The sequence below is a fragment of the Labeo rohita genome, chromosome 4 (assembly GCF_022985175.1).
Source record: "Labeo rohita strain BAU-BD-2019 chromosome 4, IGBB_LRoh.1.0, whole genome shotgun sequence".
Classification (NCBI taxonomy): Eukaryota; Metazoa; Chordata; class Actinopteri; order Cypriniformes; family Cyprinidae; genus Labeo; species Labeo rohita.
Genome location: NC_066872.1, coordinates 18,205,891 through 18,231,185, shown reverse-complemented (window position 1 = coordinate 18,231,185; position 25,295 = coordinate 18,205,891). Strand labels below are relative to the sequence as shown.

The window sequence follows — 25,295 nt, the reverse complement described above, 5'->3', positions numbered from 1 at the left end:
ATCAGTATTTGATGTGATTCGGCTGAATAAAGGTTTGTGTTTTTAAACATTTAAATTATTAAAAAAATATATGGAATCTATTAAGTCTATTTAATAGTTTTTATAAGTGATGTAATGTTAACTGGTTATTATTGAATGAAGCATTGTAATGCTTTTTCCAACGTTAATGCATGTTATTTTTGTGAGTAAAAGCGCTTCTTCACATGAGTAACAGAAAAGGTGCGTCTCATTTCGCTCCATATATCGTGAATCAGTTAATCATAAACACGAATTCAGTCACTGGCAAGTAATGATAGAGAAACGGAGCTTTATGAAACTCAACTCTAAATGATTCACAAAATGATTCAGTGATTCGAATCGTTTGAATCAGCGCACGCTGACGAAATCTGCTACTCAGAACAATGTAAATGCAACGAGAACAACAAACACAAACATGTGTAATGACACCTTTTAGAAACCAAGGGCAAATGTTTTCATCTATTAAATGAAACCTTCAAATAATTTGATACCTAAATCTGATTTAAATCCATTAACTCTCACTCTGACTGACTCCCTTACAACGCACGTATACTGAACTAGGGATTAAGATGCACCCAGAGATTTAGTTTGCGTTTGTTTTTGAGAATAACTTACTTTTTATTAATTATTCCCATCTTAAACAGGACAAAGTTTATAAACATGGTGTTTATTAAAGAGGAGAATGAAGACATGAAGATTGAAGAAACATTCAGAGTCAAACATGAAGACACAGAGGAACAAAGAAAGATGGTGTTTAATAAAAAGGAGAGTGAAGACCTAAAGAATGAAAAAGCATTCAGAGTCAAACATGAAGATACTGAGGAACAAACAGGTTGGTTTTCATTCTCAAAGCTGAGCTCATTTGATCCTTATTAAAATGTCCAGAAAATACAGAAATTTTACTCTTTTAAATTTACTCTTAATACTGCCTTCACTTTTCAAAATTTGAAACATAATCTCTATTTAATGCAAGGGAAAAGTAAACAAAAATAAAAACATTTGATAAAACTCTCACATGCAAGTGCAACCAAAACAAAAAAACTGCATAAGTTGTTCAAAACAATACTGACAGAAGTTGTAATGTGTGAAGTGTGAAGCATCATAAAATACACATTTGCCGCATTATTCAGGTTTTCAAATATTTGGCCTTTGATGATGATGTGTCTGTTAGGGTGTGCAGCCTCTGTTCCTTCATATATGACCACAAGGGTGGTCTTGTTCTTCAAGCTTATAGCTTCATAATGTTCAACTTGCTGGAAATGTCAAATACAGAAAGAAAATATTTGCAACAGATCAGGGGTGAAAGGGGGAGTTGGTTGTAGATACAAGAAGTTCATTCAGGTAAACGGCAAGTGGTTTCAAGATGCATTCACCTTTTTTTCCTTTGTGTTTTGGCATCCTGAACAATGTATTAATTCTGCTGAACACTTCTAATTTATTCCTGTAACTCTAACACTTTTTTATGATAGCATTATAAAGATTAACCCACCGTCCTACAAGAGCTAAGTTTATCGACCTATTTATTGGTTGAAAAATAAAAAGAGACTCAAAATCCCAGGTGAATTCTTGCATGTCTCACCTGTTTGGAGTGAGTCCTGATCCAGTTTGAGGCTCCATTTGATCTTTGATGACGTTGGTTGATGTGAAAACCAGTTTGAGCTACAGGATTTTTGATGAAAGGAAATATTTGGCCGGAACCTGACAAAACCTGACAAAAAGGTGCGTCAAAGACTTTTTGTTCAGAATTTCCTGAAGTGCCTGAATTTTAGAACCTCAAACTGCCTTGAGGTTGGTTTCCCAAAAGCAACTATGGTCATAAGTTACGTTGTTACCAAAATAGTTCAATGCATGTAACAATATCATCAATATCATGATATTGCGATAGCAAAGCTGTCTTGACATTATCGTGGATATATGACTATATAAAACGATAGGTTTTCCTGGCAAAAAGTAGTTTTTAAAATATATTTAAAACAGAGGTATCTAATAGCCTTTTTTATTCACATTTTAATAATGAACTTACAAGATGAGCAAATAGGCTAAATTACTTGTTTATTGTTTGACAAATTAACAAAAACTGTGTAATATTCAATGTTCAACAATTTGTGACCATTTGTGCCTGAACAGACAGATATAAACAATAAAATTTATTACAAAATATAATAATGACTACAGTAAGAACATAACTTAAAATTAACTAGAGTCAGACAATGTTTTGTAGGCCTGTCTGCTTGAACTAAAATCTTCCTCCTGGTCCGCATCGACTTGAACTGGGTGCTCACCTGTGTGAAATCAAACGCATCAAGGGAGACTGATGCAGAGGCAATTGTCATTAAATTCTACATCTTCGCCTCAGAAAGATGAGTTCTCGTTGCAGTTTTAATTTTGTTCTAAAGGCTGAAGTCACGTTCTGCTGCCACACTGGAGATCGGAATTACTAGCGCCACTTCAGCCAGAGTTTTGAAGTCAGGAAGCATTTCTTCCAGGGAAGTGATCAGAAGTTTGCAGGACTCTCTGAACTCTGAAATCCTGCAGCATGGTCTCCTTCTGCACCCCTCTGCGTTCCGTAGTGGTCACAAACGCACTACAAAGCATCAAGTCCAAAGCTCTTCAACGCGCTGTCAGTGCCCGGAGACGCACATGCTCCAAAGGAATTCTTTTTCTGATAGATTTGGTGAGCTCTGCTCTGTACTCTGTTTACAAAACCGAAAATTTCTGTGCATCTACATGTGTCAGCTTTATGCCACGGAAATTACCATATTGTAATGCCTTGTTGAATTCTGTCTCTGCCTTACCTGGCCCATTCATCAAGTCTTCTAGGGTAGCAAGGGTCATGTTCACAACAGGTTTGATGTGTGAGATGTTAACATTCTCTTTTTGTAACGGGAGATTCATGCAGTTCACAACAGCCAAGACATCAGACAACAGATAAGTTAGGGCAGGGAATGCATATGTTTGAATGCGCTTTCTAATACCCTTAGCTGTCGGGCAGTTTCTCGAGTTCTCCTCCTCCTCCAACTCCGAAACCAGAGAAACCCAGTTGGCACGTATGCCCTTAACTGTCTTCTCCAATGACAGCCAGCATGAAGCCAGTGATTGCTTCAGACTCAACAGGTCTTGTGCCTCCATTTCGTTTTGGAGTTTGTTTAATCGGTTTGTTCGAATGGGGCAATTAGTGGTATGTGTTATTAACAGTGATAACATATGCACTTGTTGATGCATTGGAGGCATCTCGAGCAGCCAGTGCCGTTCTGTGCACACCACAGTGAATGTTTATGAGGATGGGACAGTCATTCTGATGAAGATGCTGTGCAATTCCAACCTTTCGTCCCACCATCACATTCGCTCCATCACTTCCCAGTCTAACTACCCGATCCAGAGCTACACCACATCCTGACAGCACATCTTTTATTTTTGTGGTGATGCATTTTGCAGTGGCAGAGAGTATTGCATGGTTTCCAATAAACACAGTCTCAGGGTCCCCTCTTTGCTGAAGTAAAGGTATGTGATCAGCATTTTCTCAGCAGTGGTATTAGTCATTTCATCAACTATTATCCCAACGTATCTGCTGTTGGCGATGCGATCATCAACAACGCTAGTCATTGCTATAGCCTCCTCCATCTGACTGACAGTGTCGTGGTGGGTGTGCGTGTGTGCACTGTTCAGGTTTGGACACCCAGCGGACTGTAAGAGGTGTATGAGGTTAGAATATTGGTGGCTTAGAGTGTTTGTATTTGCCATATGTAACACAAACTTAAGCTGTGTTTTTAATGCCTCGTTACAGGCAGCCTGTAATTTTTCGACATGCTTGACCATTGCCACGCTCTGGCTGACCAGTCGTAAAGCTTCACTGTGGCTATGGCTACTTTTATGATCAATCAGTGCTGGTTTCTGCATCGTTGTGCACCCTCTGACAGATCCGTTACTCATGCTAGCTTTTCTACAGATCTCGCAGAACATTTTGCCGCCATTCCTCCTCAGCCACGGTACTCCCTCCTGACCTCCTTGCTGCCGCTTGGTTGCCCTGTAACAGCAGTCGGTGACTGATGAGTTTTGCCTGTTTGTACTTCATTGTCCACTGCATCACTTCTTTTTTCACCTTTATTTACAATATCACAACTATTCGTCCGCTTGAAGAAACTTCAACTGCCGTGACATCTTTGCAACCGTATACACTGGGTACAAGACGAGACAATACAAGACAGTTGCTAATTAATAAGGGCAATCGCCATCAACTGGACAGGAGTGAGAATTACAGTTACATCAAATGATTACAGCATTTTACTAGATTTGTAGTGAGACGCATTTTTGTAAGCATATTTTCACTGAAGCTGGAGTTTTCCTTAAAAATAAAAGCTCTACAGTTGTTTCTGTCAGAATAAAAGCTTAAAAGTGAAGTGTGAATTGCTGACAGCTATGAGTGGTGGAAAGAGATGACAGAACAGCCTTTTATCTCCATCCGGCCTAAAGGCAAGAGAAATCATCTCATAAATTTGTTGCAACCACAACTGTTTCTGATGAGCTACATTTTTTGGTGAAAGAATAATGTTTATATTAATATAATTACATTTTATTTGTTTCATTTTGTGAAGCAGTGGTTTACAGTGATTTTGTAACAGCTCCATGTCGTACCTAACAATGCCCCTTAGCTGTTACAAACTTACTGCAAACCACGGCTTTTTGGGGCTTATTGCTTCATTCAGATGTATGATTGTAGAGGGCAAAGAGTTAGGATGTACTGTATACTGCAAAGGAACATTTGTTTGTTTCAAAGTACTTATAGAGTGAAACTCTACATTCCTTTGAGTTGTAAACCAGTCTTATCTTGATGTAATGTCTTTGTTACCACTTAAACCAAAGGCCTGGTTCTGCCTGGGCTGTGTTTCCCAAAAGCTTCATAAGCCTAAGCTGATCATAGCTCCATCATCACCAGTGGAGATATGACAGGGCTCAACGCTAAGGATTTTTTCTACTGGCCCGGTCAGACAATTGGTTCAAATTTTTACTTGCCCGGTCAAAATTTTCACTGGCCCTGCCACAAAACAACAACAAAAAAAGTTGCTGTTATCATTTTTTTTGACCCATGTTATCTTTTATTTTAGCAAATACGCTTATATCAATATTTTACATATCAATTAAATTGTACAATTCCTGATTCTAATTTTGATATCACAGTAAAAACTACTAGCCTAACAAATATAAAATTCAAACATTGTTTGTTCAAAAATTATTTTATTACAAATGAAAAGATGCTTTAGGGAAAAACAGCAGATGGAATGAGATACATTTATATAAACCCCGTTTCAATATTTAGATAATGTTTACAATATTTTGCGCATTGTGAGCCGTGATCTTGCTCTGCCTGCTACAGTATTTCCTCTTTGCATTCATCTTCAGCGTCTTTGGCCTCTGTTAACGGAAGTTTAAAGAGTTCGTAATATTTCCACGCGTGTGACACTTTGAAAAATGATTGCTTGCAGGTGCATCTGTACTCCACTGTATAAATTAAATATAGGTTAATCATTGTTAAAGCTACACAGTTACTCGTCAAGACGGGTATTTTGACATACTTTTGAAGGCTATCTGTCCGTCAGAGAGGCGTCTCTCTGTGATCGATTGAAATTTTAAATGAACAAGGCTTAAAAACCTGTCCAAATGATAAACTTTTGTGACGACACAGCAGTGGCCCGATCGGGCAAGTGACAGATTCGTCAACTGTCCCGAGCGTCTTTCACGCTGGCCCCGGGCCATCGGGGACTCCTTACTGTCGAGCCCTGTATGATCAACTTAGACTCATGATGCTTTTGGGAAACGCAGCCCTGGTTGTTACTTTTGGGGGTAGTTCAAATAACTAACACATTGTTCGCTTGTTGGGTAAGGATAACATTTTTCAAATTCAGTTTCTGGAGGGCCACAACCCTCTGGAGTTTAGCTAAACTATGCTTGACTGTGACCCTCAAAGAGCTCAGTTTGACACTTCTTTTTAGACATAAATGGTAGATTTGGCCATTATTTATGTATGTTCTACTGCTGCTGCAGCTTTTAAATGGGTTGTTAACTTGTATTTGTCTTTTTTCACCCTAGACCTCAAAGAGGAGTGTGAAGTACTGAATAAAATGCACAAGAAAGATCAGAATTTCATAATTGGACAAAAATCATTTAGTTGCTCACAGACTACAATGAATTTCTCGCAAAAAAGAGCTCAAAAGACTGGAATTAGAAGTCATTTCACCTGCCAACAGTGTGGAAAGCATTTCCCTGACAAAGCAACCCTTAAAAAACACATGAGAGTTCACAGTGGAGAAAAGACTTACACATGCAAACTGTGTGGATGTAGTTTCAATCGAAAAGGAAGCCTTACCAGGCACATGAGGATTCACACTGGAGAGAAGCCTTATACCTGCCAACTGTGTGGAAATACTTTCACTGAAAAAGGAAACCTTAAAAAACATATGAGAATTCACACTGGAGAGAAGCCTTACACCTGCAAACTATGTGGGAATAATTTCCCTGCAAAAGGAACCCTTAAAAAACATATGAAAGTTCACACCAGAGAGAAGCCTTACACCTGCCAAGTGTGTGGAAATGCTTTCACTGAAAAAGGAAACCTTAAAAGGCACATGAGAATTCATACCGGTGAGCAGCCTTACACATGCCCTCAGTGTGGAAAGAGTTTTACACATAAAAACACTTTTAATGCCCACATGAAAATTCACACCGAAGAAAAGCTGTATACCTGCAAACTGTGTGGAAATAGCTTCATTGAAAAAGGAAACCTTAAATGGCACATGAGAATTCACATTAGCGAGAAGCCTTACGCATGCCCTCAGTGTGGAAAGAGTTTTGCTCAACAAACAAGTTTAAACAGGCACATAGGAATTCACACTGGAGAGAAGCCATTCACGTGCCCTCAGTGTGGAAACGGTTTCACACACCCATCGAGCTTGAACAGGCACATGAGAATTCACACTAGAGAGAAGCATTAACCCTGCAAACTGTGTGGAAGAACTTCACAACAAAACTAAACTGAACATGAACAGTCACTGGCGAGAAACTGTTTACATGTCTTCAGTGTGAAATGTGTTTCACATATCTAAAGGACCTCAAACATAATTTGCAAACTCAATCTGGAAAGACATTGACGTGCTTCTCAGTGTGACAATAAGTTAAAAGGTTAGTTTACCCAAAAATGAAAATTAGCCCACTATTTACTATACGCATCCCATGTGTATATGACTTTCTTCTTTCAGATGAATCCAATCGGAGTTATATTAAAAATAATCCTGGCACACCCAAGCTTTATGATGGCAGTGGTTGGATGTTTCTGTTCAACAGTCCAAAAAAAGTCTAATAAAGTGCATCCGTCCATAATAGAAAAGTGTCTCACACAGCTCCAGAGGAGAGTATAAAGGCCTCCTGTAGCAAATTGATGTGTTTTTGTAAGAAAAATATCCATATCTAAAACGTAATAATGACTTTTCATCATTTCAGCTAGCTTGCGCTAATTGTTGTACACAGAAGCAGTTCCGGGTTTTCGATATAAGCCAAGAGGAGACTGGTTTTCCTTTGCTAAAGTAAAGAAACTTTGCTTCCTTTGTTTCTGTAAACAAACATAATTTTTCACTAGATAAGCAGCGCATGCGCAACACCGATGCCCTACGTCATTTGCCCGGAACAGCTTCTGTGTACAACAGTTAGAAATATCTATATTTTAAATATAGATATTTTTCTTACAAAAATGCATCGATTCGCTAAAGGGGGCCTGTGTTGATCTCCCAGAGCCATGTGAGGTATGTTTTATCATGAATGGATGCACTTTATTGGACTTGTTTTGACCTACTGAAGAGAAACATCCGCCCACTGCCATTATGAAGCTTGAAAGAGCCAGGACATTTTTTATACAACTCTGATTGGATTCAACTGAAAGAAGAAAGCCATCTATACCTAGAATGCCTTGAAGGTGAATAATTCATAGGCTAATTTTAATTTGGGGGTGAACTAACCCTTAACAAAAGGGAGATATTGCAAAAAGGCTATGCATATTCACTCTGGAAGAAGGTGATTAAATTGTCAGTGTAATAAAAATGTATTTTACTAGCACTTGAAAAGTCATGTATGTGTGAGACCCTATTTGTGTGGAAAGAGTTTTAAATATCTCTGCAATAAAAAAAAAAATGACACTAGAACAAACTGATGTTACACCAAAATTTTGGCAACCAAAATTGTAAAAATCCTTTTGGAGGGTTAAAATCATTAACTGAAACTGTGACATTTCATTAGTGAATAGCCTTGATTTTGGTTTTGCTTCCGGTGACCTGTTGCATGAAGCCAGTTGAACAAACCAGGTTTAGAATTGACAAAACCAAACAAATCCAATATGTTTAGATCAGGTTTATTGGGCTTACAAAGCTCAAATATAAACATACTCTGTCAACTCAGAGTTTGTGATTAACTCTGGAGCATTGCACTGGAAAGTGTGACATGTAGCAAACAGCTAATCACACAGAATATGCGAGGATCGGTTTGATTCACTTCTCACGAGAGTCTGTACAATTCATCACTCTGCTGAAGATTAAGAGATGCCGTTATTAATAGGGCAGTCCTGGACTAAAGATTTTCCTGGTCGACTAGTAGTCGTTCATTTCAAGTATTACACCGTGTCTTAACTACATGCGACGTGACGCCACAACACGTGATAAAAGGTATCTTTTCCATGTTAATTAGAGTTTTTGTCCTAACTAGCTGTGACGGCGACACATGAAATTTCTATTTTAGAAACAGTTTCTATTTAATAATAAATAATTATAAATGTGTCAGGGAAAAAGTTAGGAGACTGCATTAACGTTTTTATCAAAAAAATTAAATTTATTGCTAAACTAGCTCTTTCTTAGTGATGTGCCTGATGTGTATGTTTCAAACGGATTACATAATTTGAGAATGTTTGTTTACTGTTTGAATTGGTACATTTGAAAGTAGACATTTTAGTCTCTACAGATATATTCTTCATGTCTGTAAGGGAAGTATACTCGAAGTTTCGCTCTCAAGTTCACAGAGACAGCAGAAAGTGCATCCTGTTTGCTTTCATTATTTTACAAAAGCTCAACATTTTGTTGTTATTGTGAGTGCACACAAATAAACAGAGAGTCTTAACATATTTAAAAGATGTATTACTCTTATCTGTGTGACCAGAAATGACAGAGTATTTTTTAAAGGAGAAGTCCACTTCCACTTCTGCACAATCCCAGCCAAGGAATAAGGGTCTTATGTAGTGTAGAGGCAGAGAGGCAGCAATGTTCACAATGGCAGGTTTATTCCCTTTTAAAAATCCATAATGTTATTGATGCCCTGCCACATGCTTCTTGTGTTGTTGGTGTTTAACTGTCTTTTAATTCATTAAAATATCAGGAGAGTTTTATGCTATTGCAGCAGGTAGAGATCCATCCGTGTTAAGAAATTTAGGTCCAGGTCTTTAAAGACCTGAATATGTAATAATGATTGGCGAAACATTTATGCATATAAGCGTTACAGGGATTTACACGTCTTGCTGAAAATGACTGAGACTGTCCACACCCCAATCCTATAATGGAAATGCAGAATGTAAGCAACTCCTAAATGACAAGAGAAAACAGTATACATCTATTATAATGAAGCACAGATTCTACACTTCTACACTTTTATCACTTACACATCACAATGTGGCTTTACATATCTTCTGGATTAATCACACACTATCTCTCAGTACTTTTCCACATTTGACTTCATGTGAGACTCTTTATTCATCTTCACCACTTTTGTGTGTGAGTCACAAAACAGGGAAGACCTTACAGTTTTGGTTATACAATAAATCTGTCATTTAACATTGGGGGATAATGTTACTGTTCACAAAAGTGTATATATATATATAATACAACATTGAATAAAATGAAATTATGTTATAAAAGTTTTCAATCAAAAACATTTTTCCAAAAATTTCCTCTCCTTGGCAGTGATGGCAAGTCTCATTCTTGTATCTTTTTTGTAATCACCGGTGCTACTCTTGTGAACAGGATCTCCAATGTGCAATACACAGCTCTATTTAAACTTGTTTAAATGTATTTATCAGGCACATGCTTCTGCCACAACTCACATTCCATTGCATTTGTTTTGTAACATACAGTACCTGTGCATACATGTGTTGTCTGTTTATTTTGTTTATTGTGCATTTATTTTTATAAATATATATATAAATCTAATTTTTCATTATTTAGATCTTTTCTCTTCTTTTCCTCTCTCTTATAATGCCCAGAAGTTCTGGTGAAGGTCATTTTGGTCTTTTGAGGTGTCGGTTATACTTCACAGTGCAGGTAATTATACATTACAGTTGGATATTTCAAATATTCAGTATGAATTAAAATATAAAGGTGATTTGTTATTTTGTGTACAAACAACAGAGAAAAATCTTATGAACTATAAAATACAAGAATTAAATATTCTTTAAAAAAATCATGTTTGTGAAAGGTACTTCAAATATTAATGTGACACTTTAATAAAACTAAATGACAGTAATTCCATCAGCACAAACAGAGGTTGAGAAAAGCACAAATACATATTGACTTACACACACTGATCTTACTGTCTATATGAGGATTTACATTATGTTCTTTCAGTGACAGATGTTCAGCTGCAGTGTTAATGTGCAATCTATTTTATATCTATACATCAACACAGTTTCACTGATGATTCAATATTAACACCAAACCCAGGATGGAGTGGCTGAGTGAATGTGGTCTGGACTGTGTGGATGAGGCTCATTGTGTCAGAGACGCTGTAGAAGGACAGAGTTCCAGCACTCTCATCCACATACACTCCTATTCGACTGCTGACTGACTTCACAGGGAGATCATTCTGTATCTTATTGTGTCTGAATGAGTACCCTAAGAGAGAGCAGATCAAACTCCAGGACTGATCATTACGTCCAAACACACACTCGTCATCCCATCCTTTCCTTCTGATGCTCTTATATGATACTGATATTAACACAATATCATCTCCACTCCACTCAATCTCCCAGTAACAGCGTCCACACACACTCTCTCTACACAACACCTGATACACACGACCAAATCTCTCTTCATGATCAGGATACGACTGTTTCTTTTCCACACGTGTCACCTTTTTGTTATCCTCAGATAGAATGAGACGCTTGTTTGCTGTGTTTGGATCCAGTGTGAGAAAACAGTAATCTGAACACAAGAACAGAGGTGTGTGTACAGTTTAATAGAATAGTAAAACCTGACATTTTTTACTTTATGGGGAAAAACACCACTAGAGGAAAAAAATTAAAAGTACTTTCTGTGAGAATTTGGTTTAGTGGATAGAAAAAAAAAATTGTAAGGTCAGCGTAAAAACTATGGCAGGTCCCAACAAAGATAGCTGTACAATGTGTGTGTGTGTATGTGTAGACATACATTTTTTTAGTCCTGCTGTAATCCTGGATTCTGCTCCATGATCCACACTATAAAACACACAGTGTCACATTCAGTCAGTTGCTTGATAGCACGTGTACATTTTGAAGGCATCTATCAGACATCTATCTGTTTAAGTTTTTCCTCCATTTAAAAAACAAATTTGTTCACATGGAAATGCAAAAACTGCCATGAAGCTGTCAAAAGCATGCCAAACCAACAGGTGGCAATATAAGCCTCACGGTTAAGACATGTTGGCCAATCAGAAGCCTGAAATAAGCACACATTCCAACTTCACAAAACAAAAAAGGTTTGCTATCTGAGGAAATATGGTTAGGAATCAAAAATCAATTCCAGTTTTGGTACTGGATAGTTAATGTCAGGAATCGGATCTTGTGATGTCTGTTGTGCTGAACAAAATATAGAACATATTTTGAAAGTAATTTGACACTTAAAATAAAAAAGTTTTCAATTACATTGTTCTGCCAGTAGGTGGCAACAAGTGACTGTTAAAAATGTATTTGTCATTAAATCATTAATTCACTAAGTTCACTCAGGATGATTTATCCAGTAAAGGAAAAGTAAAGTCTTTAGGAGTGAGTCATCAAGCCATTTATTCATAAATTGCGTTATTTTGTTTGGTTGTTTTTTGTTTCTTCTGAATCGTGAGAGAATCATGACCTTTATTTTTGATTCTTAGTTTATCCAGAAATATAAAGCTTTGTTTTGCACACATACAGCTCCTCTCAAACAAGTACAGTGATATGCATGAATATGTGAAATGACAGATCGCTTTATAGATGCCTTAGTTTAAATGGCAGCACAAAGCATAAGTGAACATCATAATCCCATCATCTTTATTACTAGTCATAGTCCAAAATAAACATTAAGTTCTCATGTCTCATGTAATTGCGCAACACGTTTTTGTTACAGTCAGTAAACCACTGTTCAATAAAAAAATGTTATTTAATAAAAAATATTTTAGTTTCCTGCCTGCTGTACTGAAAATGTACTGAACCATGACTTCAAATCTGTAATTTATATACAGAAACATTGGGTTGAAATAATAAAACCTAAAAACTATTTCTGATTGACATACTTCAGTTTGTCCAGTGAGCAGTTTGGATCCTCCAGTTTTTTAGAGAGTAGTTTAACTCCTGAATCACCTGGGTGATTGTAGCTCAGATCCAACTCTCTCATGTGTGAGGGGTTTGAACTCAGAGCTGAAGACAAATGATCACAGCCTTTCTCTGTCACCATACAGCCAGACAATCTACAAATACACACAGCAACAGTCCACATGACATAGGTTTGGCCGTCAGATGTCACTAACAAAACGTCATTTGCATGGTAACTGTTATTTTCTGTAGTTTCAATCACAAAACATGCAAAGTCAACAGAAACATTTGTACTCCAGCTGTGACGATGTCATAAGTTTCCACAAATTTTTATATGACATCTGTTTGTTTGCCTCATAATAAAGTTTACTCATTTTGATAATTATTTTATGGAAAACCATTTACCTCAGTATCTCCAGTGTACAGTTTGGACTCTTCAGGGCATCAGAAAGAAGCTTCACCCCAGAATCCTGCAAGTCATTGTTACTCAGGTCCAGCTCTCTCAGGACAGAGTTTGAAGACTGTAAAACTGATGACAAACTCTCACAGGACTGAGCAGTGAGATTACATACTGAAAACCTGAACAAGAAAAACAAAGTAATTGCACAGCAAATAAATCGTATCTATGTGATTTTTGATAATTAACTTAACGAAAAACAAGTACTTGAAACTCAAACCTTAGGATCTCCAGCTTACAGTTTGGACTTTTTAGTCCACCAGAAAGCAGCTTCACTCCAGAGTCCTGTAGGTCATTGTTACTTAGGTCCAGCTCTCGCAGGAGTGAGTTTGAAGATTGTAAAACTGATGAAAAACTCTCACAAGACTGAGAAGTCAGATTACATATGGAAATTCTGATCAAGAAAAACAAAGTCATTGTTGACAGTGACAGTGTGATTTTAGAAATCAACTTAATACAAGAAAAGTGAAAAATGTTTGGACTCAAACCTCACTATCTCCAGCTTACAGCACTTTAGTCCATCAGAGAGGAGCTTCACTCCAGAATCCTGCAGGTCATTGTTACTCAGATCCAGCTCTCTCAGGACAGAGTTTGAGGATTGTAGAGCTGATGACAAACTCCCACAACACATAGCTGTGAGATTACAGTACTGTAGCCTGTGTACAGAACAAAACAAACAGCAATATAATGTTATTCAGGTAGGGTTTATACTGTGAAGCAACTCGGAAACCATCAAATTTAATCAGTGGTTACTGAAGAGAGAATGTAAGGCTATAAAATAAAATGTTTCGTTTAGTTCATAATTTTATTTTCTTTAATAAATCAACTCTTCATAACCATCAAACCATTTTTGTTTCAGTTTCCTGAAATTTGAGTACAACAGAACTGATGGTAGAGATCCACTGCGATACAAATGTCTTCACACACAATAATGCATCTACATTAATCACTTTGGTCACAAGAGTCTTGGCTAACAAGTCACCTATGTAAAGTTAAGCCAATTAAAAAGACTTTATGAATGAATGTAAAAAAGACTTACAGTGCTCTTCTGGTGTTTTTAATCACTGGTAACAGTCTCATCAGTGTTTCATCAGATCTTCTGTATTTCTGGAGTTCAAACTTCTCTTGAGTCTCTTCTGACATCAGGAGTACAAATACCAGACCAGACCACTGAGCAGAAGAGAGATTCTGTGTTGAAAGTTTTCCTGAGTTCAGATTCTTCTGGATTTCCTCCACAAAGTCATCCTTCAGTTCATTCAGACAGTAGAAGAGATTGATGGTTCTCTCTGTTGATCTCTCCATCTCTATTTTCTTTTTGATATAGTCAGTGGTGTCTTTGACATTCTCTGTTTTCAGTTCCAGTGCTGGCAGTAGTTCCTTCAGATCACTCTGATTGGACTCCTGTGAGAGACCCAGGAGGAACCTGAGAAAAAGGTCTAGGTGTCCATTCTCACTTTGTAAAGCTTTCTTGACTGCAACTTTATGAAGCTGAAATAGTGGCTTTTTGGACAGTTTCCAAGTCAGTTTTTCTCTCCATGATTGAATCAGTAGGTTTATTTTCTCATTTTTGCAAGTCAAAAACACATAGAGTGCAGCAAGGAATTCCTGGACGGTGAGATGTACAAAGCTATAAATGTTTCTTGTTGAAACAGCCTTTTCCTCCTGAAATATCTGTGTGCACAACCCAGAGTACACTGACCCTTCACTGACATCTAGTCCACATTTTTCAAGATCTTCTTTGTAGAAATTCAGTTGACCTTTTTTCAGTTGTTGAAAGGCCAGTTTCCCAAGCTTCAGAAGAATCTTATCAAAAGACCTGGCATTGGCTTTACATTCAAGATCATGGCTGTATTTTTTCTCCACCTGTTGCTGCTGAGTAAGTAAGAAATTTGTGTACATCCCTGTGAGAGATGTAGGTGTTTTGGGATTTCTCTCTTGTGCCAAAAAAGGCTGAAGAACAGTAAGAGAGATCCAGCAGAAGACAGGTATGTGGCACATGATGTACAGGCTTCTGGATTTCCTGATGTGACGGATGATGTTTCCAGCAACCTCAGGACTGCTGTTATTTTTGAAGTACTGCTCTTTCTGCTCATCATTGAATCCACGCACCTCTGTCACCTGATCAATGTAGTCTCGGGGTATCAGACTGGCTGCTGCTGGTCTGGATGTGATCCATATGAGAGCAGAAGGAACCAGATGTGTCTTAATCAGGTTTGTTATTATGTTACTCACTGTTGTTTTTCCATTAATATCTGTTAATTTTGTCACCCTCTTTAAAGCTTAAAGGAAAGCAACATTCATCCAGCCCATCAAAGATGAACATGACTTTACCATCACCTTCAGGAAGAGAGGGCAGTTCTTTAGGACTACTAAAGAAGTATTTGTTAAGCAGTCCTATGATACTGTATTCTTCTTTAATCAAATTCAGCCTACGAAATGGAAGTGGAAATATGAAGACTAAATCCTGATTTTCTTTTCCTTCAGCCCAGTCAAGGATGAATTTATTGACAGAGACTGTTTTTCCTACTCCTGCAATTCCCATTGTCAGCACTTTTCCATTTTGTTGACCTCTGTCACAATTGACTTTGAACAAGTTATTACATTTGATAGGCATCTCCTTGGCAGTCAAACGGTGGTGATTTGATTCAATCTGGATCACCTCGTGGTCGTTCACTCTTCCACCAGTCTCGTTTTCCACCACATATAAATCAGTGTAAATATTGTTCAGGTATTCCCGATGACCTCTCTGAGAACTACCAACCAATATCTTCTTGTAGCTCTGCATTAATTTTTTCTTCAGTCTAAAGCTGATTTTTGTGTAATCATAAAGGGAAGTTTTACTGTCCTCTGAAGCTGAAAAACAAACAGCAAAGACTAACTAACCATACTTTTAATAAATACAAAATAAAAGCTATATGAAAATTGTACCCTGGGCTGTGATTTCCACTGTAAAAATAACTACCAAATGTGTGATAAAAACTGTACTTCTACTATATTCAGATTAATTCCACACATACTGCAAGGGTTTACATGCATAACCAGTCTTGATAATGCTGAAGTCAACATGAACTTTCTTGACGTATACCGACTCAAACACACTTCTCGGATGAGTGGGCAATATGACAAAAAAAAAAGGTTTTAACAATATGAAAATGTTTGATTCTTTAGTGACACCCAGTTGGACCATCTGGAGCACTGGGACATTTCTTGACAGTCTGGCCTGCCGTGCAGTCAGCTTGATGTTAACAGGCTGATATGTAACTAGGAATGACTTGGCAGACTTCTCGGAATCTACCAATAAAGCAATTGTGGTGTGAAAATGACACCATCACAAGACCCAACATCACATTTGGCCAGGAAATTAGATTTTCCGTTTTCAGGACTCTCTGCTATGTTGGATGATAGTATACCCTAAACTAGCCCACAGTATCTATCCCTTTCTAAAAAAGTGTAAGCTAATTGTTATTTGTCTGTGGTATGGTAGTATAGATAGTGTTTTCCTAGTGAGTTTTTCAGGTATACATATATACATATATACTGTATCTTGACAACTCAGAATAGAGATAGATCACTTGTTGATCACTATTTTTTTGTATTTTGAAATTTGTATAAATTTCCTCCCAGACTGTATGTAAACTGGCTGCGTCCGCTCAAATTTATTACCTGGACTCAGACCAGTGTACTTCTGCTGATTCTGGGGCATCATCCATTCCCACAAATGAGGTTATTTCTTCTGGCCCACTGGATTTGGGCCATTACATGGCCAAACTGTTTTGGCTACCTGAGTTGCGGGTGCATTAGTATTTTCTTAATTAGAATTTTCTTACTATGAAAAAGAGTGATGAAGTTGTATCTTGGGAATTATATTTTATTGAAATTCATGGCTCTCAAACACTTTGTTGTAGCCATCAACTGGCTCTGTTTTAGTCTTATTGTTATGCTAATAAATGCCATTCCAAGACATAAATTGGTTTACCTTGTTTTTCTGTGTGTTTCTCTGCTGTCTCTATGTATTTGTATTGATCTGTGATTAGAAAGAAAATATGCATAAAGAATGAGAGAAATAAACAGAATAGAAGCTGTTTATGATTTAGAATTTATGTAAAACTGACATCTTACAGATGTCTGCCAGACGTTTGTACACAGCAGAAGCTTTCCAGATCAGGAGATCTTTAACAGACATCTTGCAGAACTACGTGTGCTATCTGGGTACTGATTAAGCCACTGACATCTAGCACACCAAACAGGAAGTTAGGCATGTTTTTTCAGCATGTTTTGTCCTACTTAAATGAACCTTTTCATTTCTGATTGTAATCATGCCTTTATGATACCAAATCAATTTGGTGAAAATGCCACCTGTAATATATTTGGACAGGCAACATTTGAATGGTGAGAAATAAGACAGATTCAGAATTGGCACTTTGCATGCTCACTTTACTGAATGCACACACACACAGCAGTACCTTGTGTGCCTATAAATAGGTTAACAACAGGATAACAAATATTTTTTTTTGTGTGTAAGATCAGAGATCTGCTGCTGATGTAATTGGCCCTGTAATTGCTGTTTTCAGTTAACTTCTAATTGTTTCCATATACTGTATAGATAGTAATTGTCATTTACCACAGATCTGTTGTGAATCAGCTTCAACAGGGACAGATGCCTTCATTTGGTCCTCAGCCTGAGCTGTGTGACAGAGAACGGGAAAATTACTTGCTGAGAAACACAAATCATACAAACGCATCAGCAGAGCAAAGACAAACGTTTAAGTGAAACAATCACACTTGTAAACAGTCACTCACATTACAGTCACAGTAAATTAGTTACCTAGCTTGTGTTTGTTCTCTAGCTGCTCAGCCAGATTATTCTGGTTCATCTTCCTCAAGATGCCCAACGTGATCTTCACAGCTTCTTCTGGTCCAAAACACTCCACCATCTTATCTACTGTGTCTAATATATCTGCCTTTTCCATTTCAGACTTTGATATATGCTTATGATATGCATTTGTTAAGCGCCAATGAAACTCCTTCAGTTCAGCTTCTATCAGCGCCTTCAGTGAGTTCACGAGCAGCTCTTCAACAGACGCCATCATTCTTCACTGATTCACAGCTGCAGGATGAGAAGAAAAAGAGTTTCACTTTTAACATGTACTTAACAAATCAGATAAAATGTTTACCTTGTTAACTACCATAAATAAACTATTGATGTACACAATGTCTCAGTGCTGTCTAAGAAGTCCAGAATGAACAGCTACAAGAAACTGTTAGATCTACATATGTTAGTATTTCATGAAGTAGTATTTACTAACCATGCATAATGATGGTGTAGCTGTTTCCTGTTCCTCCGCTGAGCTGCATATTGAACAGAAGTTCTGAAACTCTTTATATTTCCGCATTTTCATAAAGGACTGTGCAGGAGGTCTTCGTCAGAATTTCAACCTGTTAATCTAAAACCATTTTGGAAAACTATGGTTTAGTTAAGGATGGGTCAAGACACACTGATTTTATATATTCTATAAGCAAGATATTTAAGTCCAGATATAGTCTTAGGATTAATGTCTTGATGGTTCAATAATTCGATGGCGTGAACTATTTTAACAATGTTCTTACTACCTTTCTGGCCCTTGAACACAGTAGTTGTGTCGCTGTCTATACAGGGCCAGAAAGCTCTCCGATTTCACCAAAAATATATTAATTTTTGTTCCACAGGGTTCCCGCGGGTCCTTCAAAAGTCTTAAAATGTCTTAAATTAAAATCCGGGAAATTAAGGTCTTAAATTGTCTTAAATTTACCGTAAAGTTGCTGTAGGTATTACATTTTCAGCTGGTGTGCTTAATGACGATAGGGAAGCACAGTGGTCCACCGTAAAACATCTAATAGTTGATCAATTTAGTATGTGTGAAACAGGAGTGAAATGACAGTCTCCGTGATTTATTAGCTTATTACGGTAGGTCGGCTACAGACGCTGACGTCGGTCTGCACCTGCGTGCTGCCATTACGCGGTTGTCGAGGTGAGGTTCAAAATGCAAAGATGGGAAAGTGTAAATTTAACAACAAGTGGATGGAAGAGGATGCATTTAGGAGGTGGTTGGCGCCGGCTGAAAATAACAATGAGGCAATGTGTAAATTCTGCAAAAAGACCTTTTCGTTAGGGACCATGGGGCTCAAAGCCGTCGAGTCGCACATGAAAGGAGGAAAGCACCAGCGGTACGTTGCAGCAGCTAGTCATAGCGGGTCCAGGTTAATCCCTGCATTGTTTGCAGCTCGACCTAACGATGTTACTAGTTCAGACGCCACCTCACAGTCGGCTATAACAAGTTTCATTTCACCGCCAGACACCCAAAAGGCAGAGGTTCTGTGGGTTCTCCATACTGTGACGAGGCACAATTCATTTAAATCTAACGAGGACATACGTGACATCTTTGCTGCCATGTTCCCCGATTCGCAGCTTGCAAAGTCATTCACCTGTGGTGAAAATAAAACTGAGGACTTTCATTATTGAGCTTATTTTCAGTATTCTATTCTATATGGTTCCTTCATACAAGGCATTGTGTTGTTTAGTGTAATCCAACTTATCTGTTACGTTGACTCTGTTCTACATCACAAAGGAACAAAAAAAGAAAAGAAAAAGGTCTCAAAGAAAAGTATTTTTACTTTTTTTTTTTACTTACCGAGTTTACACATTGCACATAATTGATACCAAATGGAAAACTTTCAAGTTTTGATTTCCATTGTAGGAGGCAATAAATTGAGTAGCCTATTCCAAAGAAATTATGAAATTTTTGGGTCTTAAATTATATTTGTTGAGGTCTTAAAAAGCATTAAATTTTACTTTTAAAATGGTGCAAGAACCCTGTTCTAAAGATGAACAAAGGTCGGGTTTGGAAAGACATGAGGGTGAGTAATTAATAACAGAATTGAGTGAACTAACCCTTTAAAGTCTGTCCAAGACACTGCTACGTTTTTACAAGAGTAGCCTATTGACCAGGAACAACATTAATTTAAAATAATAATACTTTTACTAGCACATTTAACTAGAGTCTTACAGTTGATGTACAGTCTGAGCCGTGCATTAATCTGAATGGAAATGGTCATTATTCGAGTGGCTTCATTCAGCGCAGGAGATGCAGATAGCTTTGTAAAAATGCAGAGAAGAATTTTCTTGACTCTTTGGTAAAACTAAATAAATTGCTAATTACAACACTGAAGTAGACTGAAATCTATTATAACTATCTATTATAACATTTGTCAAGTTTTTGGTCAGGTGTGATGTTCTTTTTTAATTAAATGACGTCATTACATTGCTGTCTTGACGCCAGCCAGTCACTGTATTGCTGATCGTGATTTTGAGTATCGATATATCTGCCCTTTCCAATGCACACAAGAACGCGCAGTAATCTCAGACCGCTTAATCTGGATATTTTAATAAAATCTGCAAACTCATTTGAAGAATCACATTAGCCAGAGATCAGTTATCACAAACAGATGATCTAGCATCTGTCAAATCATCTCAAATGTATTAAGAGAGATACAAAGTATGGATCCCTGTCCTGCCTTTTGGGGGTTGTTTACAGATACCTTGGCACCTAGTTTTGTTGTTGGGTAAGGGATCTGTTGCATTGTTAATTAAATATTACAAATAATTGTGTGTCTGATTGGTCCAGCCTCTGCACCTAAGTTACTAAGCAATGCCTTGATGTGTCCAAATGTATTTTTATCAGGTTCTAAATCTTGTAATGTGTTTAAAACACTAACATGAAAGTGTTCAATTGATTGAAGTGCTCAGCTGTCTTCATCAACTGAGTTGGGTTTTAGATCAGCAATCTTAAAAAATATATATTATATAATCATGAACTGTTGAGGTAATTTGCTTTGCTAACTCTATAGAAATTAGAATGTGAGTGAAAGACAGAGTTGTTTTATTTATTACATTGATACACAGCATTATATACAGGATTATACACAATATAATTTGCAGAGCTGGATGTGCAGTGTTGTTTTGTTTAGAGAGATCCACAGCCTGTACCATGACTGCAGTTAATCAAACTCAGAGTTACAGGATTAGTTTTAGGTAGACAAATCCGATCCACTCAGGCTTTGTTAATGTAACTAATTAATAACTTGCTGATTTTTGAACTCCTGCCACTCACATATATGGACAGACTAAAGAACAATTAGATTGGGATTACTGGACTAAAAATAAAATGTGACCCTGTACCACAAAACCAGTTGAAAGTAGCACGGTATATTTGTAGCAATAGCCAAAAATACATTGTATGGGTCGAAATTACAGATTTTTCTTTTATGCCAAAAAACTTTAGGATATTAAGTAAAGATGATGTTCCATAAAGATATTTTGTACATTTCCTACAGTAAATATATCAAAACTTTTTGATTAGGAATGTGCATTGCTAAGAATTTCATTTGGACAACTTTAAAGGTGATTTTCTAAATTTTTTTTTGCCCCCTCAGATTCCAGATTTTCAAATAGTTGCATTTCAGCCAAATATTGCCCTATCCTTATAAACCATATATCAAGTGAAAGCTTATTTAATCAGTGTTCAGATGAATGGATTATGACTGGATTTGTGGTCCAGGGTCACAAATTATCTTCTAAACTATCCTGATGTACAGGACTCACGTACAGTCTGACATTCTTATACACAAATAAACCTTGTTGCAACAGTGAATTAAAGTCAGTGACTAAACAGTCAACTTCACATTGTTCCTCTTAGTGACATGAAAATCATCTGCTCATTAAGTACAGATGTAATTATACAGAAGCCAAACAAAGAACATTCCCCTTTTGTCCAAAAAATTTGTAGACCACTGTCTAAAACTCACTGCTATCAGTGTACCTCACAGTCATGCTAATCCACATCAGCACATGGCAGTGAACTATCTGTACTTATTTGAATGCTAATGCTAACCAATATTTAGTTGTCTTCTTCATTAAGAACTTAACTCCTTAACTGTTTTTTTTTTTTTTTTTTTTTGATAGGACAGTACAGATAGGACAGGAAGCGAGTGGGAGAGAGATTGGGTGGAATCGGGTAAGGTCCACAAGGCGGGATTCAAACTCAGGACACCCAAAGCGCAACTGCTTCTTTAACTGTACTAGTTATATGCATTGTCACATCAGTGACATCACTGACAAGAGAATCTCTAGTGGACATATGAGTACCTGCATTTGTCTGTGTAATTCTGCATTAGAGTTTGGTTGCAGTTTATGCATTGGTTTGTATTAGTTGGTTTGACAGCTGTACTGATGGTTTTTGTGGACTCAGTATAACCATTAGACTGAAGAGTCAATCTATTGTGTGTTTCCCTGTGTTTACTTCAGGAACTGATCTTTTGTGGTAGTTTGTGCTGCTGAGAGGAAGCATTTTTTGTTGTGTCTGTGTGAAATCTTAGATAAATATACTGCACTGAACAGCAGCTGTACACTTGTGTACTTTACTCACTTGTAGCTGTAATGCAGTTTACTACTGATGTACTGCGGTTTAACAGCATTTGATTGTCCTACAGTTTTTTTTTTAAATTGTGTAGTACAGCAGCTCAACATAGTGAAAAATAATAATCAGAGTTAAACGAAAAGACTGTGTAGACTGTGTAACTGTGATTTTCAGCAGCTGCAGTAAATGACAGATTATTTAAATTTATTATAAAGCATTATGGTAACATAAAGCTATTGAGCCCTACTTTTCCAATCTCATGTTTCACAGATCCACAAAGTAAACAAACTATATGCATTTATGAACACTTTATTATTGTAATATTTGGAATTTTCTATATCTGGGAGGTATTTCAACTCCACAACTGTTGTTTTTCACACTTACAATAAATTTAAGTAAAGTTAATGAGCGTTAATGGAGTAGAAATGCGTCTGCTTTTATTGACTGAGTTTCTTATGGAGTTTACCATATAGATGCAATATTACATCAAAAGTGTCTGCAGACACATGTAGCTGTTAAGTGACAGTTTCAGCCTCAAAGAGTTAAGAATCCCAAGCACACTAATAAAACAGTGAAATCAATATCAGTATGTGCATCTTGACACACTTGATCATGTTTGAACACTACATAAAGAGGTTTAAATAATATAATTAAAATGACTTCAGCTCAGCATTGAAGTCTCAGAAACTCAAAGTGACTCATACACAAACACTCATACAGAAAAACAACTAAATAAAGATCAAAACTAGTCAAACACTCACCTCAAAAAATATTTGCAGACCTTTCTATTTCCTCCTCTGAAACTGTTGTGTTCTGAAATTTATTTCACTTCCGTAAAACAAGTAAAACAGGTTTTCAGGTAGAGATGTGAGAATCAGAAGAATGATAATCATCAACACACACACACACACACACACATTTGTCTCCAATGAGCACCAGGGACCAGGGAATGGTGATGGCAGGAGAGAGGGGGCATTTAAAGGAGGGTAAAGGTGAAAACCTGGCTGACTTCACTGCAATCAGAGCAGCTAGATTGATGGGGAGAAGGTGGTAGGGAGTGGGGAATCCAGCAGCCAGACCCGATGGGGAATCTGGGGGACAAAAGGGGAAAGAGGGGGGGGAAATAAAACTAAACTAAAAGGCAGGAGCTCAAAAACAAGGAACTACATAGCACTAAACTAAATCAGTAAAGAAAAAACCCTAATATCAAAAAGTATCAAATAATTAGAAACAATGCAAGACAAGACTTGACAACAGCAGAAACAGGATCACAATCTACACAGACAAAAGCCAGGTTAACGGTGCAGAGCAGAGATTCAATCTGGCACAGGAAGGAAAACAAGAGGGGAATATAAAGGGTGACTAATGATCTAAGACAGGTGTGAACCCTAACAAGACAATTGGGTAACAAGAGGGGTGGGGTAACAATAGACAATAGAGCACAAGGCAAACACAGATTCCAACTGACAGCCATGTGCTCCAGACAAACAATGACACAACACAAACAAACCCAGGTCAGACCGTTACCTTAAGAAAGGACGCCATTCCTGAACTTTGTTTACCTTGTTACAGCCAGTGATGCTGTCTCTGAATTGTCTCTGACTGTCCTCTTTGGACTACAGTGACCCCCTGCGAATCCCTTGCCTGTTTTGTTACAGCCACAAAGACCGTTGTTGATCTCTCTGTGCTATCTGTTGCAGGGATTATTGTAGGGATCTTTAGGCCCATCTGCTCTGCTGTGGTGGTCTTCCACTCCGCCAAAGGGTTCTTCAGTCTCATCTACACTGCTGTGGTGGTCTTTAGGCCCGTCTGCTCTTGCTTTAAGATGGACAAAATGTTGAGATTGTGCAGCAAATTTGTTGGGTAAAGCTGTAGGAGTTGAATCCAAAAATGTTGTAGAAGTTCCACTAATTGAGAATGAAAATTTGTTGGATGAAGCTGTGCCAAATGAAACTGATAGTTCTTAAGGATCTTTATTGAGCAGGCACAGCAACTGATGTAGCAGTTGAAGGGATAGTTCATCTTAAAATAAAAGTTCAGCCATTATTTACTCACCCTCGTGTTGTTCCAAACCAATAAGATGAATGAAGATGAACAAGTTTTATCAGTTTGGAACGACATGAGGGACAATAAACTTTTGGTAAGACCTGTCATCTATATGGGATCAATTCATGCAAATGTTATGAAGATTTAAATAATGTTAGCATTATTACAGTATCTGTGTTATTAGAGTCAATGGAAGTTAGTTCTGTGGCAATTGTGGATCTTTTTCTGAAAAAAGCCTCTACTTTATTTGCAGTAATTAGTCATTTGAAATATATTATAGGAATACATTTTAAATACATTACAGTCAATATATTTCAATTTGGAAAATAGTGTATAAATTACAATAAACATAACACTGTGGCCATGGAGTGGGTAATGAAAGAATCAGTTTATTAAGTTTCATCTATTTGAACAAAATTTTATTGAAGCTGTGACCTGCAATCCAGATAGTCCCACTGCACGTAAGGACAGTGTGCTGAATGCATGAATATCAAGCTTTTATGTTATTAAAAGGAAGATAGGTAAACAAATCAAGGTGACCTGGTACACATAGGAAACAACAGAAGGGCTGCTGCTGACAAAGGTCCACACTTGGTGATGTACTTGCAACAACTGCTACAAAATTTCTGCATCACTGTTTGTGAAAAGGGCAGCAAAGTACTTTTTACCAGGCCAAAAAATGCAGGCAAATAACAGACCAGGAAACTGTGGTGCTGATCAAGTCAGCACAAAGGCACAAAGTTGATGTTCACTGACCCCT

The 25,295-nt window shown here is 37.4% G+C and overlaps 2 protein-coding genes across 3 annotated transcripts in view; one reads left to right on the top strand and one right to left on the bottom strand.

The window, feature by feature from the left end:
* Nucleotides 1-18,473, bottom strand: part of LOC127164261 (NACHT, LRR and PYD domains-containing protein 12-like) — a 78,488-nt gene extending 60,015 nt beyond the window's left edge. The window contains 9 exon segments of the mRNA XM_051108106.1: nt 12,562-12,735; nt 12,986-13,159; nt 13,258-13,431; nt 13,526-13,693; nt 14,077-15,299; nt 15,301-15,890; nt 17,659-17,721; nt 17,863-18,144; nt 18,344-18,473. Coding sequence (XP_050964063.1) covers nt 12,562-12,735; nt 12,986-13,159; nt 13,258-13,431; nt 13,526-13,693; nt 14,077-15,299; nt 15,301-15,890; nt 17,659-17,721; nt 17,863-18,127 — 2,831 coding nt within the window. The 5' untranslated portion in view covers nt 18,128-18,144; nt 18,344-18,473.
* LOC127164211 (gastrula zinc finger protein XlCGF8.2DB) lies at nt 365-8,761 on the top strand. 2 transcript variants are annotated; one of them, XM_051108010.1, is made up of 3 exons: nt 365-403; nt 663-850; nt 6,103-8,761. In XM_051108010.1, coding segments are annotated over exons 1-3 (1,092 nt in total). In that variant the 5' UTR covers nt 365-401; the 3' UTR covers nt 7,005-8,761. The 2 variants fall into 2 exon arrangements, with proteins under 2 accessions (XP_050963967.1, XP_050963968.1); XM_051108011.1 differs by lacking the exons at nt 365-403; nt 663-850 and adding an exon at nt 2,654-2,692.
* Nucleotides 18,474-25,295: the final 6,822 nt, after the last annotated feature.

Coding starts and splice junctions, on each gene's coding strand:
- LOC127164211 (XM_051108010.1), top strand. Junction 851..6,102: donor AGATACTGAGGAACAAACAG/GTTGGTTTTCAT, acceptor TTTTCACCCTAG/ACCTCAAAGAGGAGTGTGAA.